The 16236-nt window shown below is 41.5% G+C and overlaps 1 protein-coding gene across 11 annotated transcripts in view; it reads right to left on the bottom strand.

Moving 5' to 3' along the window:
• Positions 1-16236, bottom strand: part of kmt2ca (lysine (K)-specific methyltransferase 2Ca) — a 537383-nt gene that overhangs the window by 249458 nt on the left and 271689 nt on the right. For all 11 annotated transcript variants that reach the window (XM_038798420.1, XM_038798425.1, XM_038798416.1 and 8 more), the window contains exons 8-10: positions 7837-7999; positions 6416-6587; positions 4329-4443 (exon numbers count right to left, since the gene is read on the bottom strand). In XM_038798420.1, coding sequence (XP_038654348.1) covers positions 4329-4443; positions 6416-6587; positions 7837-7999 — 450 coding nt within the window. The remainder of the gene's footprint in view (positions 1-4328; positions 4444-6415; positions 6588-7836; positions 8000-16236) is intronic.

Below are 16236 nucleotides of genomic sequence, written 5' to 3'. Positions count from 1 at the left end.
CAATAGCATCGCCCTCCCCCAACCCCACCTCAACAAATTTCAGTCATGCTCAGACACCCACACCCCCGAACCAGACTGCCGTTTAGTGCCAAATTATCAAATTACAAGCAATTCTGTGATGTAGACTTGCACCTAAGTCAAATTGTTAACCAGTTAAAGTTATACTTGTACAGCATGCTTCAGATCTATTGTGCTGACAGGAGGCACATATCAGAGGGCTATATGGGGAACTGCAGGCACAAACTCACATTGCTTCTGGGGACAAGGCTCCCTGGTGTGATGCTGCAGTGATTGACAGGTGCTCCTGTGTTTACAGCATATGTCAAAAACTATTACTGAAGCACTGTACCTGAAAATTGGAGGAAAAAATAACACTGACAGAGACATGAGCAGGAGACATGAAAAGAAGGCCAGTTTTAGACTAAAGGTATACCTAAAGTATTGTAAGCATCGCTGAAGAGTTTGACATCCAAAATCAAAACTATACGATACAAGTTCATTTATTCCATGAACCAAGTTCTCCATTTCTATGCTGTTATTTTTCTTTTTAAACATTTAATCATTTGGGCAACTCTTACATGGAGGAAAATGTTTGAAAGCTGGAAATGTGTTTAGTGTTAGAAAGAAACAGGGCGAGTAATGTGTGCACAATGGCACTCTAATAAATTGCACTAATCAGAGTATTGAGGGCCTAGTTGCTAACCAAAAATACCCATGCTGAGTTGCAAAGCTTATTTCACTATTAGATACAACAAAATGGGTACTATCCACTTTCCCAAAGGGTGCAAGAACATAGTTGGAGAAATTCTTTACTTTGCATAACTCGGAGTGTGTAAAATCACAATAATATAAACAGAGAACCATGAACCAAGTGTTGGCATCGCCCAATGTTACATTTTAAAAAAGAACATGATACAAATCGTGAAGAGCTACTAATATCAAGCTTGGATTTTTTAAAAGCTGAACTTTGAATGGAGAAAGAAAAAGAATGATTACAGGAGGCAGGGTTTCCACAGCTTTGATGTCAAACAAATAAACAAACTCAAGTAGCAGACAAGATTGTACGTTGTATATTAAATCCAATTTGATCTATAAGTTTGCGAATGATACGGCTGTGGTGGGTTGTACCTCAAACAACGACGAATCAGACTACAAAAGGGAGATAGATCACTTGGTTGCATGATGTACCGAAAAAAACCTCTCTCTAAATGTCAGCAAAACCAAGGAACTAATCATCGACTTCAGGAAGAAGAAGAAATTGCGTATTGTCACAAGTAGGCTTCAAATGAAGTTGCTGTGAAAAGCCCCTAGTTGCCACATTCCGGCACCTGTTCGAGGAGGCTGGTACGGGAATTGAACCGTGCTGTTGGCCTGCCTTGGTCTGCTTTAAAGGCCACCGATTTAGCCCTGTGCTAAACCAGCCCCTCGCTGGTTTGAAGCGCTGCACGACACACGGGGACAAATGGCTCGGAAGTGGAGATGGTCGATAGCTTTAAGTTCCTGGGGGGTCACCATCACCAACAGCCTGTCCTTGTCCATTCGCTTTGATGCAACAGTCAAGAAAGCCCAACAACGTCTCTACTTCCTACAGAAGCTAAAGAAATTTAGCATGTCTGAATCGACTCTCATAAACGTCTACAGATGTACCATAGAGAGCATCCTATCCAGCTACATCGCAACTTGGAATGGCAACTGCTCGGCCCAAGATCACAAGAAACTGCAGAGTGTGGTGAACGCAAGCCCAACACATCACACAAGCTTGTTACCCTCTCACTGATTCTGTCTAAACTTTCCGCTGCCTCGGGAAGGCAGATAGCACTGCCAGAGACCCCTCACACCCAGGCTTTGCCCTATTCCAGACCCTTCCATCAGGCAGATAATACAGAAGTTTGGAGACCCGCGCATCCAGACAGAGGAATAGCTCCTTCCCCACAGCTACTAGACTCCTCAAGGGGTCGCCCTCGGACTGATCTGTTCCCTATAAGACATTATTCACTACGCCCTATGCTGCTCTTGCTCATGTATTTGCTTTGTTTGGCCCCAATGGTGCACTGTACCCAATTATTTATTTGTCGATGTACTTTGTTGATTATTCTTTTTGCCCACTGTGTACGTACTGTGTATGTCCTCTTGGCCGCAGAAAAATACTTTTAATTGTACTTCGGTACATGTGACAATAAATCAATTTCTAACATTCTTCTGGTTGGACTCCCTCGCTTTACCAGCAACGTATGCAAAATCCTATCAGCCCAAATTTTGCCATGTCTACCAACATTGCTATACTTGCCGATTTTCATTGGCTTCAACTTCTAGTGCATGGTAATATGCCTGTAGTCTTTATCTTCACAAACCAATGGCTCCAAATCCCAGCTTGTACCCTCTAATTCTTACACGGTACGTGTTCCTAGAATTTTCTTCCTAAATTTCTTTGCTTCCCGATCTTTTTTTCGCCCATAAATTTAGAGTACCCAATTAATTTTTACCAATTAAGGGGCAATTTAGCGTGGCCAATCCACCTAGCCTGTACATCTTTGGGTTGTGGGGGCGAAACCCACGCAAACAGGGGGAGAATGTGCAAACTCCACACGGACAGTGACCCAGAGCCGGGATCGAACCTGGGACCTCAGTGCTGTGAGACAGCAATGCTAACCACTGCACCACCGTGCTTCCCCAGCTTCCTGATCTTGACCAGTCTCAGAACGGGTCTCTTTGACCATGCCTTCAGTCACTTTCCCAATTTCTCTCCAATTTCCTGCTTTGTGTCCACTGCCCTCCCCCACAGCCACCTTGCGACACTCCCTGAAAGACACTTCATAAATGCAAGTTGTTATTGTGCATGATAAGTGTGACTAGTCTTGACTTAACACTGCAAAGGTGTTGGGAGGAAAAAAAACAAATAGTCAACAGAAATTGAAGAAATATAGTACTCGAGAAAGGTGGGTCCAGATTCATTAACCACTCTCAGTCCTGCCTAGCAAACATTCCCTGACGCTTGTGCTGTGACAAATATTGTACAAGTACATTCACTGCTCAGAAATGGCTTTAAGCTCACAACTGACCCCTAAGGAATAAGGAACAGGATTGGTCAGCATGAGCCAAAACAAGCAGCGCACGTTTTGGATCCAGAAATTCAAGTCCCAGGCCCTGACCAGTGACCTCCCAGGCAAAACATATCGGGTGATGGACCACTTCATGGGCAAATTAAAATAGATTTTCTCTACTTTTGAAAAATTATTACATCTTATAGATTTTGGTTTTAGTTGGGAAACCTGAGGTGGATGAGAGGAAAAAAGTGGGGGTCAAAATATTGACTACTGCCCAAAATTTCGAGATACTTTTCAACAGTTCACCCGCCTCTTTACTAAATCTTTCCAGTACCTTGGAGAAGAATATTTTAAAATGTATTCAGTCATTCAATTTTCCATTGATTCAGGACCTTAATAGAATAAAGAACTCTTAGGGACGTGAAAGTCTAACAGCTGAAATGAATAGCATAAAACATGGAATTGTGTGGCTGTAGTGTTTAAGGAGGGGATACTGTGTAGCAAGAAGACAACTTGTCCTAGAGCAGAATGAAGGAAGCGCAGCCGATTTTAACAATTGGGCCCAGTTGGCATGAAGTAGGCTGTCACTGGGAATGGGCTTCTGCACTTCTAAGTCTTTAGGGAGTGCAGGGGTCCAAGAGGGTCCACTATTGACAGAGGAAGCCTGGGGCAGGAGAGGCTCAAAGAAGCACTCTTGCTCCTCGAAGTCTGTAAGTAAACAGAAATAATTCATGTTTTTGCTTTAGCAATTTACCTTTTGTGGCCTCTTTTGGTCCTAGATTGACTTCCTGGCAGTTTTGGCTTGGCGGGGAAACACCATTTTTTCTAGCTCGGGCATCAGATTGATATCATGTCACTGGGACTCGATGTGGATATTCAAATAAGGACCTCACTTGCTGCAGGCAACTCTTCTTGCGTGTGCAGGGGTGTAGTTAAAATGGTAGAAGGCATGTCTCTCACTCCATTTTAACTACTTGGTTTCTGCAGGGTATGGGGGTGTTAAAAGTCCCCCACTAGGTGCAGATAGATTAGTGGGACGGGACAGATAGTCAAGGCCCATAGTTTTGACCCCAATGTAAAAATAACATTTAGGAGGTGGGTGGGAGGGGGCAAAGGCAGGTGTGATGGTGGGAAGAGAAGACTGTATGACATATTATGATCAAAATACATAAAGATTATTCTGATTGTTTTTCGAAACTTCACAAACATTTATTAATTCTTGTTGAGTCAGATGCAATGCTAACTGTCCAAATGCGATACTAGCAGATTAAAATTATCACTCACTTTACACCTCCAGCCATTTGTAGGTATCGACTCCATTGCTGGTTGGAGGCAAAATGTGTGATAGCCTTTGTCACAGATGTCACAAACCAACATTTTGCTGTCATCACCTGGATGCCTGAAAGGATTTTAAACAATGATCAATTTAAAGACACTCTTCTTGAAAAAGCAAACTTGCCACATGATTTCAAAACTTAAAAAGAGCCATAGTCTTCAAACCCTCAGAGATCTTGAGGAAGCCCAAAGAATCCATTCTGTAGATTCTATAAAATCTTGTGTTGTATAGTTATTTCACAGCACTGCCATTGACAACAGCCCCAACTGACAGACTAAAATATAAACATGAATCAGAGACTTTCCGAATAAGGTAATGTTTTATTGCTACTGGATGTAGTGGTATAATCTTTCCTAGCTATTGATGGAATGAGCCCATCCCACAGAGGCCTTCATTGTGGTTTTCTGCTTGCTAGCCTGGACAAGCCTCTGCCAGCCTTTAGGGGAGGAACTGAAGAAAAAATAAATAAAAAGGGAAGTGTTACCTAAAACCTACTCGTGTCGTAGATTCTCAACTGAAGAACTTGCACTGTAATTAAAGAGTGGACTCGCAGCACGAGGTTCCACATGCAATATTGCAGAATCATTGGCTGAACTGGTTGCACAATATAAATAAACTTTGGTTTACTTGGTCATTTATTGAAACTATATAGAATCACAATGTCACAGAAGGATGTCATTCAGACCATCAAGTGGTCCCTGCTGACTCCCTGCTGAGCAATCTCTACAGTTCTTATGGGTGGGCAGGCTAGATGGATACAGAACTGGCTTGGTTATAGAAGACAGGGCGTAGCAGTGGAAGGATATTTTTCTGAATGGAGATCTAAAGCTAGTGTTGTTCCACTGGGATCAGTGATGGGACCTCTGTTGATTGTATATATATATCTGGAGGAAAATGTGGGTGGCCTGATTAGTAAGTTTGCGGATGACACGAAGATTGGCGGAGTTGCTGATAGTGCCGAGGATTGTCAGAGGATTCAACAGGATATCGATAGATTAAAGACTTGGGGACAGAAATGGCAGATGGAGTTTAATCCGGGTGCACAGTCCATAGTTCCCTAAAAGTGGCAACACAGGTGGCCAAGGCGATTAAAAAGGCATATGAATGGGTACATGAATAAGGAGGAAATAGAGGGATATTGACTGAGTAAGGGCAGAAGGTTTATTTTTTAGTTGGGGCATCATGATCGACACAGGCTGATCATTTTTTTGTGCTGTACTTTTTTTTGTTCTTTGTTCTTTCCATCAAGTATCCATGCAATTTCCTTTTGAAGTAATTTATCATCCTCACTTCTGCCACCCTCGGAGACAGCGAGTCCCAGGTCACTACCACTTGCTTCATAAAAAGTTTATTTCTCACACTCTCCCTACATCTCTTGCTCAAAGCCTGAAATATGTCCCCTGGTCCTTGTACTATCAGCTAATGGAAACTGTTTTTCTTTGACTACCTTATCTAATCTTGTCATAATCTTGTACACCTCCATCAAATCTCCCCTTGATGTCCTTTGCTCCAAGGAGAACCTGACCTTGTAGCTAAAATTCCTCATTCCTGGAACCATTCTGGTAAATCTCCATCGCACCCTCTCAAGACCCCTCAAATTGTTCCTAAAGTGAGATGACCAGAACACACTTAAAACAAAACAGGAAAAGTATCAATATTTTCCAGAGCACAAAATTAAATACGGCAATGAATAACTGATGATAAATAAGCTACATTTTAAATCGGAGAAATTTAATTTTTACCCCCTGAAAATGCAATGTGCATTCTTAATTGCCAAAGGCATCTTGCCATTTTTAACAGACTGAGATTTAGTACTAATGGGCAAACCCATGAAGTTGCTATTTTCAGCAAAACTGTGAATGCTCTTGTCAGGAAAAACAAATTGCTTCCCTTGCCCCAAGTTTTACTTCAATTCACACAGTTAATTGATTTATGATAAGATTAATGTTACATAAATCTTGGTCGAAACGCTGCTATTTTAAATTTTTAAAACTTTCAGCCACATTAAAAGGGAAACATTTGACATGGAATTTACCTGCAGGTCTGGCAGATTTTGCATTCTGGACACTGCCAACCAGCCCGTTTCAAAGGGGTCACAACTATGTCTAGGCATGCTCCATGGTAATGCTGTCCACAACTAGTGCAAAAAAGTTGGTCTAAAAGTTCTCCTGGGCTGTCACAAACAGCACAATTTGCTTCTTCCTTAGCTAAAGAACAAAATATTAACAAAAAAATATTTGAGTACAATTTGAAGTCAACATGAGCTGAAACAACATTTAAGTTCCTATTTATATATACACATCTATTTCAGTGGTTACCCGGTATGCTCAAATCAAAATCAAGGATGTATAGAAGTCCTAGTATCTGAAAGGTTTTTGATAAACTAGCCAACTACAGAGCTCGTCATTTGACAAGTTTGCATTTCTCAACACATGAAAAGAGAAAGCAACAAGCAGCCAATCATTCAACTTCAACTGAACGATTTTTCTTGGTTCACAGATCAGCTTCAGACACATTATGTGGTAACGGACATTAACCAGGAAAAAAACATAGTTCTGCGCTTACTTAATTATACAGAAAAGGGAAATCCTGGATTTAATATTTGGCCTGCGCTTAAGTAGATGATGTGGTCTTTGATTTCAGTATTTCCTAATTTGCAGATTCTGGAAAGAGAAAACAAAAATCTCCATTCCTGTTGTTCCCTCTGCATCTTGGAAAAGTAGGCTGGATGTTGAGATTGGGTGAGAGTCCCTGCTGGGATATTACAAGTGGTTAACAAGGTGCCACATTTATTATCTAGCTGCACACATGGTTAGGCAGCTGCAGCATATTAATAACTCAAGTTACCATGTTTGGAAAGAAAAACGCTTAACAATAAATACTTTGTCCAACTAAGACTACGTGGCATGTGGGTCCCGATGTGTAGAACACAGAACAGCAACAATGGTAGTTACAAAAAATCCTGAAAGGAAATTAATTGACTCCCTCAGCAAAGGTAGGGGAACATCAAAGTAGCCAGTTAATTAAGTAACAAAATGAAGGCACCAGAAACTGAAGTTCAGATTTGACTATCACACCAAGATTCTCGAAAGTTGCACTGTCATTTGCATCAGATGGAAATAGAAAAATAGTAAATGAAGTGTAGTCAGTTGTGGCTGAGTTTTGATATGCAATATTGTACAATTTCAAACGACCTTGAGAAGGAAATTGCGACCCAACTCCTCGCTGCCTCCGTGTTTACAACATCATCATTAAAAGCAATTCTAGTTTAGTTTTTAAAAACATCCTATCAATCTTGCAGTCAACTTTTATTATAAATATTGCTTAAAAGTTGGGTTGGATTTAGGTCTCAATATTTGTGCTTATTGAATGCCAAATTTCAATGGTTCTAGAACATAAAACCAGGGATTGGAAAGTATCATATGTGGAGCAGGAATGGAATGTGTTTGTACTCACATCGTTCCGGAGCCTGATCAATGTGTTCTGGACAGAGGAGAGCGAGAGTCTTGAAATCCTGAAATGTACCAGCTCCAGCTGCACATGGATAATGGTACAGCTGATTGCATTTCACTTCTGAGCATTTGATGGTGGCCCCAAGGTGCTTACAGTATGCACAATGCTGAAATAAAATAAATATCAGGTGAGGAATTTTAAATAAAATTATAATTCATAACTTGCAAGAATTAGAGGTCATTCATAATCAATTTTGGAATGGTACGTGTCCACACACAGCCACAACCATTTGGCTTCAAGATTGACATCACCAAGGAAAGAAATTCCAATAAATTAGATAATCTCTACAGATATGCTTGAAACTCTGATATTTCTAAATGCTAATAATTGATGTTCAGTAAAAGTTCTCAATAAAAATTCTGATGTTCAATACAAATGTTCAATAAAAGATTCTGAGTACTAACAAGCAAACCATACATAAAAGTGATTACTGACAACAAATCAAAACAGTTTGCTTTTGCCTTTAACTGTGATAACTGTATCCAATAAACAAAGTACAGTATAGCACAGGAACAGGCCCTTCGGCCCTTCAAGCCTGCGCCGATCACGTGTCCTAACTAGACTAACTGCCTGTATCCTTCTATACCCCGTCTGTTCATGTGCCTATCCAGATATGTCTTAAAGGTCGCTAACGTATCTGCCTCAACCGCCTCACTTGGCAGTGCATTCCAGGCCACCACCACCTCTGTGTAAAATAACTTCCCCCGCACATCTCTAATGCACCTATCACCCCTCACTTTGAATTTATGCCCCCTTGGAATTGTCATTTCCGCCCTGGGAAAAAGCCTCCAACTGTTCACCCCACCTATACCCCTAATAATTTTATAAACTTCTATCAGATCACCCCTCAGTCTCCGTCTCTCCAGGAAGAACAATCCCAGTATATTCAATCTCTGCTCATAGCTAATACCCTCCATACCAGTCAACATCCTGGTAAACCTTTTCTGTACTCTCTCCAAACCCTCCACTCCCTTCTGGTAGTGTGGTGAACAGAATTGGACACAGTATTCCAAATGTGGCCTAAGCAATGATCTATATATACCTGTAAAATAATTTTCGAGTTTTTATACTCAATACCCCGTCCCATGAAGACAAGCATGCCACATGCTTTCTTTATCACCATTTCCATCTGTGCTGCCACGTTTAAGGATCTGTGGACCTGCACACCCAGATCTGTGTGTGTCTATGCTCCTAATGGTTCTGCCATTTATTTTATAGCTCCCACCTGAATTGGATCGACCAAAATGCATCACCTCGCATTTGTCCGGGTTAAGTTCCATCTTCCATTTCTTTGCTCAATTTTGCAGCCTATCTATATCCTGTTGTATTCCCTAACTTGGCAATAATCACATGACACAGGAACCATAGAGACAATGGGTGGAATTTTGAGCCTCTGTCAGCGTAAATGCGATGCGGGCCCAAAATCTGGTGAGAGTCGGGAGATGGGATTCTCACTGGCGAGATTCTGTTTCCCCATTTCCCCTGCCCTCGCCAGCAATGTAACAAGGTTCCTGCCCAGAAACTGAGGAAACCTCATTTCAATATGTTTTAATAAATTTAAATGTCATTAAAGGGTTTCCCAGCCATATGGGGCGGGATTCTGTGATCCTGAGGCTGTGTTGACGCTACTGGAAATGCCGTCGCGTTTCTCGACGGCGTTAATACGGCCTCCGGATAGGCAATTCTGGCCCCGACGGGAATATTCATAGCTCGGTGACATTGACGTCACGCTGGCAAGGTTTACAACGGATATATAAAAACAGCAATTGGTCGACGGGGAACCCGCTGGGGGCGCAAAGGAAATTACAGCCCGTGGGGGGGGTTGACATGGTAGCCAGCACTCTGTGCTCCGAGGAGGATTCCATCCAGTGTGTTCAGATGTACTTATACCGCAAGTAAGTATCCAATTGCATTGCGCACAATGAGTCGGGATACCACAGAAATGGTAAAAGAGGAAGATTTCCAGAGTCCGTATAATTAATTATTTACCTCAGCTTTTTAAAATAAATTTGAATAAATGCAGGTATAGGTGAAGTAAATTATCTGGATTTCTGGATGTTCCTGAGCCAGACCCTCAAATAAAAAACATATATTCTTAATTTTAAGGTGAAACCTTTACTAAAATCAATAGTAAAAACAAATGCAAATGTCATTATGACTTTAACAAAGACAGTTTGACGTCACTTGCTCAAAAAAAATCAATTCTGGAAATAATTTCTCACATGTTCAGCATTAAAAAAGTGAAACCAAGTGGTGGAACCACGGACTTCTTCAAAAACATATATTAAATATTTCTAATATCCTTAAATTTACTTTTAAGAGTGATTTACACTTAAAGTCTAATTTAGATTCATTTTCTGCATTTACCTTTCCATATCATTTATTTTACTGATTGTAGGATATAATTAACACGGAGCAGGAGGGAAAAGCAAAACAAATTATAAGCTGCAAAAAAATTCCGGAGTAGGCTTTTAAAGGCAGAGAAGGTGAAGAGGTTGAGAGAGGTTATTTCAGAGGATAGACGTAATTTGGACGGAAGAGCAATCTGTGATGGCAGAGTGAAGGGGAAAAAGACAGATAATGTCAGCAGACTAGTTGCAACGTTTTGTTTCAGGAAGCCACAGAGGACAGCAGGCAAGGCCAGGATCTGGAAGTTGATTCCATTAATTATCTGTACCAAGTAAACAGATGTTAACATTGATCTGAGGTAAAACACAACCAAATTGACTGTGGTAAATTGTTGTTTTTTAAATTGTATTTTTTATTATCTATTCATGACATGTGGGTATCCAGGATAAATTGCCCTTCCCTAAGGGCATTTAAGAGTCAACCACATTGGACCCTGAGTCACATACAGGCCAAATTTCCTTAAAAGGACATTAGTGAACCAGATGGGTTTTTACAACAATCGACAATAGTTTCACGGTCATCATTAGAATTCAAATTTCACCATCTGTCATTGTGGAAATTGAACCCAGGTCCCCGGAGCATTACCCTGGGTCTCTGGATAGTGGTTAGCACTGTTGCTTCGCAGCGCCAGGGTCCCAGGTTCGATTGGCGGCTTGGGTCACTGTGCAGAGTCTGCATGTTCTCCCCGGATCTGCGTGGGTTTCCTCCGGGTGCTCCAGCTTCCTCCCACAAGTCCCGAAAGACATGCTGTTAGGAGGTAATTTGGGCATCCTGAATTCTCCCTCTGTATATCCAAACAGGCGCCGGAATGTGGCGACTAGAGGCTTTTCGCAGTAACTTCATTGCAGTGTTAATGTAAGCTTACTTGTGACAATAAAGATTATTATTATTACTAGTCCAGTGATAACACCCCTACACCACAATCTCCCTCTGCCAAAATGGCATTTTATAAAGTTCCAAATGAAAGATGACTAGTTTAGCTCAAAGCTGTGGGGTGTCAGGTCAAAATTAGTACAAAATTCATAGAATTTACAGTGCAGGAGGCCATCCGACCCATCGAGTCTGCACCGGCTCGTGGATAGAGTAGCCCAATTAAATCCACGCTTCCACCCTATCACTGTTACCCAGTAACCCCACCTAACCTTTTTGGACACTAAGGGTAATTTAGCATGGCAAATCCACCTAACCTGCACATCTTTGGACTGTGGGAGGAAACCGGAGCACCCGGAGGAAACCCATGCAGACACAGGGAGAACGTGCAGACTTCCCAGGCAGTGGCCCAAGCCGGGAATCGAACCTGGAACCAGGTTGCGTAGCAACTGAGCTAACCACTATGCTACCGTGGCTGGTGTCAGCAAACAATTAGCATTCGTTAGCAGGATAATGACAACACTGATTCAGGGATCTGAAATCATGGCTCTGCAGGACTAGGAAAAATTGTGATTTTCCAATTCAAGAGCATTTCAAAGAATTTTTAATTAGGTTTTTAAAAAAGATGTTACCTGTACGGTGGGACTACCTCCACTGACCATCTGCATCAATTTGTAAAGATACAAAAAAAAATAGGACCTAGCCATGTGGTGTGGTATTAGATTCAATTTTTTTGAAGCTGATTACAACTGGGGACATCAATTCTAGGCAAATGGGGGAAAAAAAGAATAAAGCACTGATTGTGAAAGAGAGTGTAATGTGGTGAATGAATAAGTGATTGAAAGGAATACTTTTGAGTCTCAGTAATTAGAAAACTAATGGGAGTCTGCCATAAAAACTTGTGATGCTCAACGAGGAGCAAAGAAAAACTGCTTTATAATAATAGACAACAAATAACATATGCAAAGAGCCTTTGTATTTGCTTTAAATATAGAACATAGAACAGTACAGCACAGAACAGGCCCTTCGGCCCTCAATGTTGTGCCGAGCAATGATCACCCTACTTAACCCCACGTAACCCTTATACCCGTAACCCAACAATCCCCCCATTAACCTTACACTACGGGCAATTTAGCATGGCCAATCCACCTAACCCGCACATCTTTGGACTGTGGGAGGAAACCGGAGCACCCGGAGGAAACCCACGCACACACGGGGAGGACGTGCAGACTCCACACAGACAGTGACCCAGCCGGGAATCGAACCTGGGACCCTGGAGCTGTGAAGCATTGATGCTAACCACCATGCTACCGTGAGGCCCCCGAAATATATATGCAACTGATATTCCTCTCGCATCCAGAGTTCTCATTACTCAATAAACATTAATTTTTGCTGACCCCACCCTGCCAAAATCAGTTTCATGCTGTGTTTAACATTCGGCGCCATCAGCTACCTTAAAACAGCCATTGTGGTGTGATACCATACAAATTATTTACATGAAATGTTCTGTAAATCTGGAAACTCTTTCTGGCACAGCACTGCCTGCTTACAAATTCGGATCCAATTCGTCTAAATTTTTGTTTTTACTTCACATTCTAGTCTCACCATTCACAACCCACACCCATTTCTCCTCTCATTCACTTTCCCATTGCTGTATCCACCTTCTGTTGGATTATTTCCTTATGCTTCACTCATTTTCCTCTCCTGCATTATCTCATCACCTTCTCTGGCGCACTCTTGCTTTTACTCCTCCCAATTAACTCCTGCATGTCAAAATAGCTGTGCACTTTTGAATTATCATTGATTTAAATTCTCAGTTTTGCCAATGTTCCGGATCTAAAACAGAACAACATGTATGAAGAGTAGCAAAATATTGGGTGTGCATTGTATGTGAAAGGAGCTCAGAGAGACTGACATTGGACTGGGCAGAAGATTAAAACCTCCAGTGTTCATTATATATCATGTAAATGTTAAATAAAAGCAATTCAAAAATGTTCAACAAATATACATACCATTGAAAAACAAAAGCTGAGCAAGAAAGAGCCATATGTGGATTACTAAAGAGGTTAAAGATTGCATTAGGTTAAAAGAAGAGGGTTATAATGTTGCAAATAATAGTGGTAAGTCTGAGAATTGAGAGCGTTTTAGAAACCAGCAGTGGGCCATCAAAAAGTTGATAAAAAGGAATAAATAAAATAAGACTAAACCAAGATTAAATAAAATTAAAACTAAGGAGCTAGTCATTGACTTCAGGAAGCAAAGTATCACACACACACACCTATCTGCATCAATGGTGCTGAGTGGAGATCGTTAACAGCTTCTAATTCCTAGGTGTGCACATCACCAATAATCTGTCCTGTCCACCCACGTTGACGCTACGATCAAGAAAGCACAACAGCGCCTACACTTCCTCAGGAACCTAAGGAAATTCAGCATATCCACATTGACCTTTACTAACTTTTACAGACGCACCATAGAAAGCATCCTATGTGGTTGACACACAATCTGGTATGGCAACTGCTTGGCCCAAGACCGTAAGAAACTACAGAGTCGTGAACACAGCCCAGTCCATCACGTGAAGTCATCTCCCATCCACTGACTATCTACATCTCCTGCTGCCTTGGGAAAGCGGGCAGCATAATCAAAGACTTCTCCCATCCAGGTTGTTCTCTCCTTCAACTTTTTCCATCCGGCAGGAGATACAAAAGTCTGAGAACACGCACTAACAGATTTAAAAACAACTTCTTCCCCGCTGTTACCAGATTCCTGAATGAACCTCTTATGGACTGACCTGATCTCTTCTCACATCTTCTCTACTGAGTAGTACTACACACCGTACAGTCACCCGATGCCTGTGCCTATGTATTTACATTGTCTATTTATGTATGTCCTATGTCTTTTCATGTATGGAACAATCTGTCTGGACTGTACGCAGAACAATACTTTTCATTGTACCTCGGTACACGTGATAATAAATCAAATCCAATCGAAATCCAACCAGCCAGGAATATAAAAACAGATTGCAAGAGTTTTTACACGTCTGTTTAAAAGAAGTATGTAAAGTAAATGTTGGACCCTTTGAAGCAGAGACAGGAGAAATCATCATGCAGAATGAAAAAATGGCAGAGACTTTGAACAAATAACAACGGAAGACATAAGTTACGTGCCAGGAATAGGGGGTAACCTAGGGCCTAAAAATTAGGAAATTAAGGTGATTAATATCGGCTGTAAAATAGAACTAGAGAAACTTAAGGGACTAAAGTCCAACAAATTCCCAAGACCTGATAACCTAGGGTTCGAAAGAGACAGCTGCAGCCAATTGTGGATGTGATGGTTCTGATTTTCCAAAATACCCTAGATTCTGGAACGGTGCTGGCAGATCAGAAGTAAACAAATTTAACTCTGTTATTCAAAAAAAAGACAAAGAGAAAACATCGGGAAAGTGCTGGAATGTATTCAGTCTTAACAACATACTAAAAATCATAGATCAGACAAAGTCAACAAGGTTGCACGAAAGGGAAATTGTGTTTGACAAATTTATTAGAGTTCTTTGAGGATATAATTAGTAGCATAAAGGGGAACTTGCAGATATAGTTACTTGGATCTCCAAAGGCATTCAATGAGGTGTTATGGCGCTACACAACGGTGTTGGGGATAATATGGATAGAAGATTTTTTAACCAACGGGAAGTAAAGAGTCGGGTTAAATGGGGCATTTTCAAATTGGCAGGTTATGGCTAGAAATTACCGTAAAGATCGGTATTGGGGCCTCAGCTATTTATAATCTATATTTTTTTTTTGAAAATATTTTATTGAAGATATTTGTAATTTTCACAATTTAACATTTTGACATTTCTAAAACAACTGCGCGTGTCGACGCACAAAATACCCCCTAAAATAACAAACAATAAACCACGTATCCCACCCTATCCCCAATTACCCATATGCTAAATTCCCTGTCCTTATTTAATATTACCATACCTCCTATTTTCCTTCCCCCCTCTTACTGCTGACGTTTAGTTTTTGTTAAAGAAATCGATGAACGGCTGCCAACTCCGGGCGAATCCCTGTATTGATCCTCATAGAGCAGGGGTGGGCAAACTTTTCCGTGCAAGGGCCACATTCAGAAATTCACAATTCACAAAGGGCCGCATAGTATATTAAGTAAAATAATTACTTCACCCGGTTATGATTCTGGGCGCCTCATATAGAACATAGAACAGCACAGAACAGGCCCTTCGGCCCTCGACGTTGTGCCGAGCAATGATCACCCTACTCAAGTCAACGTATCCACCCTATACCAGTAAGTAACCCAACAGCCCCCCCATTAACCTTAAAAAAAATTAAAAAAAAAAAAAAAAAAAACATTTTTTAATTTTTTTTTTAATGACTTGGTGGGCCGCAGAAAAACCTTTGGCGGGCCGCATGCGGCCCGCGGGCCGTAGTTTGCCCACCCCTGTCTTAGAGCGAACTTAATTTTCTCCAGACTGAGAAACGGTACCATATCGCTAACCCACACTCCTTTCTGGGGCTCCGAGTCCCTCCATCTCAGCAAGATCCGTCTCCGGGCCACCAGGGAGAAGGCCAGGATATCAGCCTCTCTCTCTCCCCCCCCCCCCCCCCCCCCCCCCCCCCCCCCCCCCCTTGCCCGACACCCCAAACATTGCTAATTCTGGACTTGGAGCTACCCTACCTTCCAGGACTTCCGACATAACATCTGCAAATCCCTGCCAGAATTCCCTCATTTACAATCCATATTAATGACTTAAATGAAGAGGTAGACAGTGACGATACAAAATTAGATAGGAATGTAAGCCATGAGGAGAAGACAAAGAGGCTGCAAAAGATATAGACAGGTTAAGAAAGTGGGCAAAATGGTGGCAGATGGAGTACAATGTGGTGAGATTATTCACTTTAGTCGTAAGAAATGCAAAGCAGAATTTTTTCAAAAGGCGTGAAACTTCTGAATGCTGATGTTCAGAGGGGCTTGGTTGCACTTGTACAGGAACATAGTTACTATCTGGTACAGCATGCAATTCGGAAGGCAAATGGCAAATTGGCCTTT

The sequence above is a fragment of the Scyliorhinus canicula genome, chromosome 5 (genome assembly GCF_902713615.1).
Source record: "Scyliorhinus canicula chromosome 5, sScyCan1.1, whole genome shotgun sequence".
Classification (NCBI taxonomy): Eukaryota; Metazoa; Chordata; class Chondrichthyes; order Carcharhiniformes; family Scyliorhinidae; genus Scyliorhinus; species Scyliorhinus canicula.
Note: the sequence above shows the minus strand (reverse complement) of the source record. Positions and strands in the feature narration are given on the sequence as shown.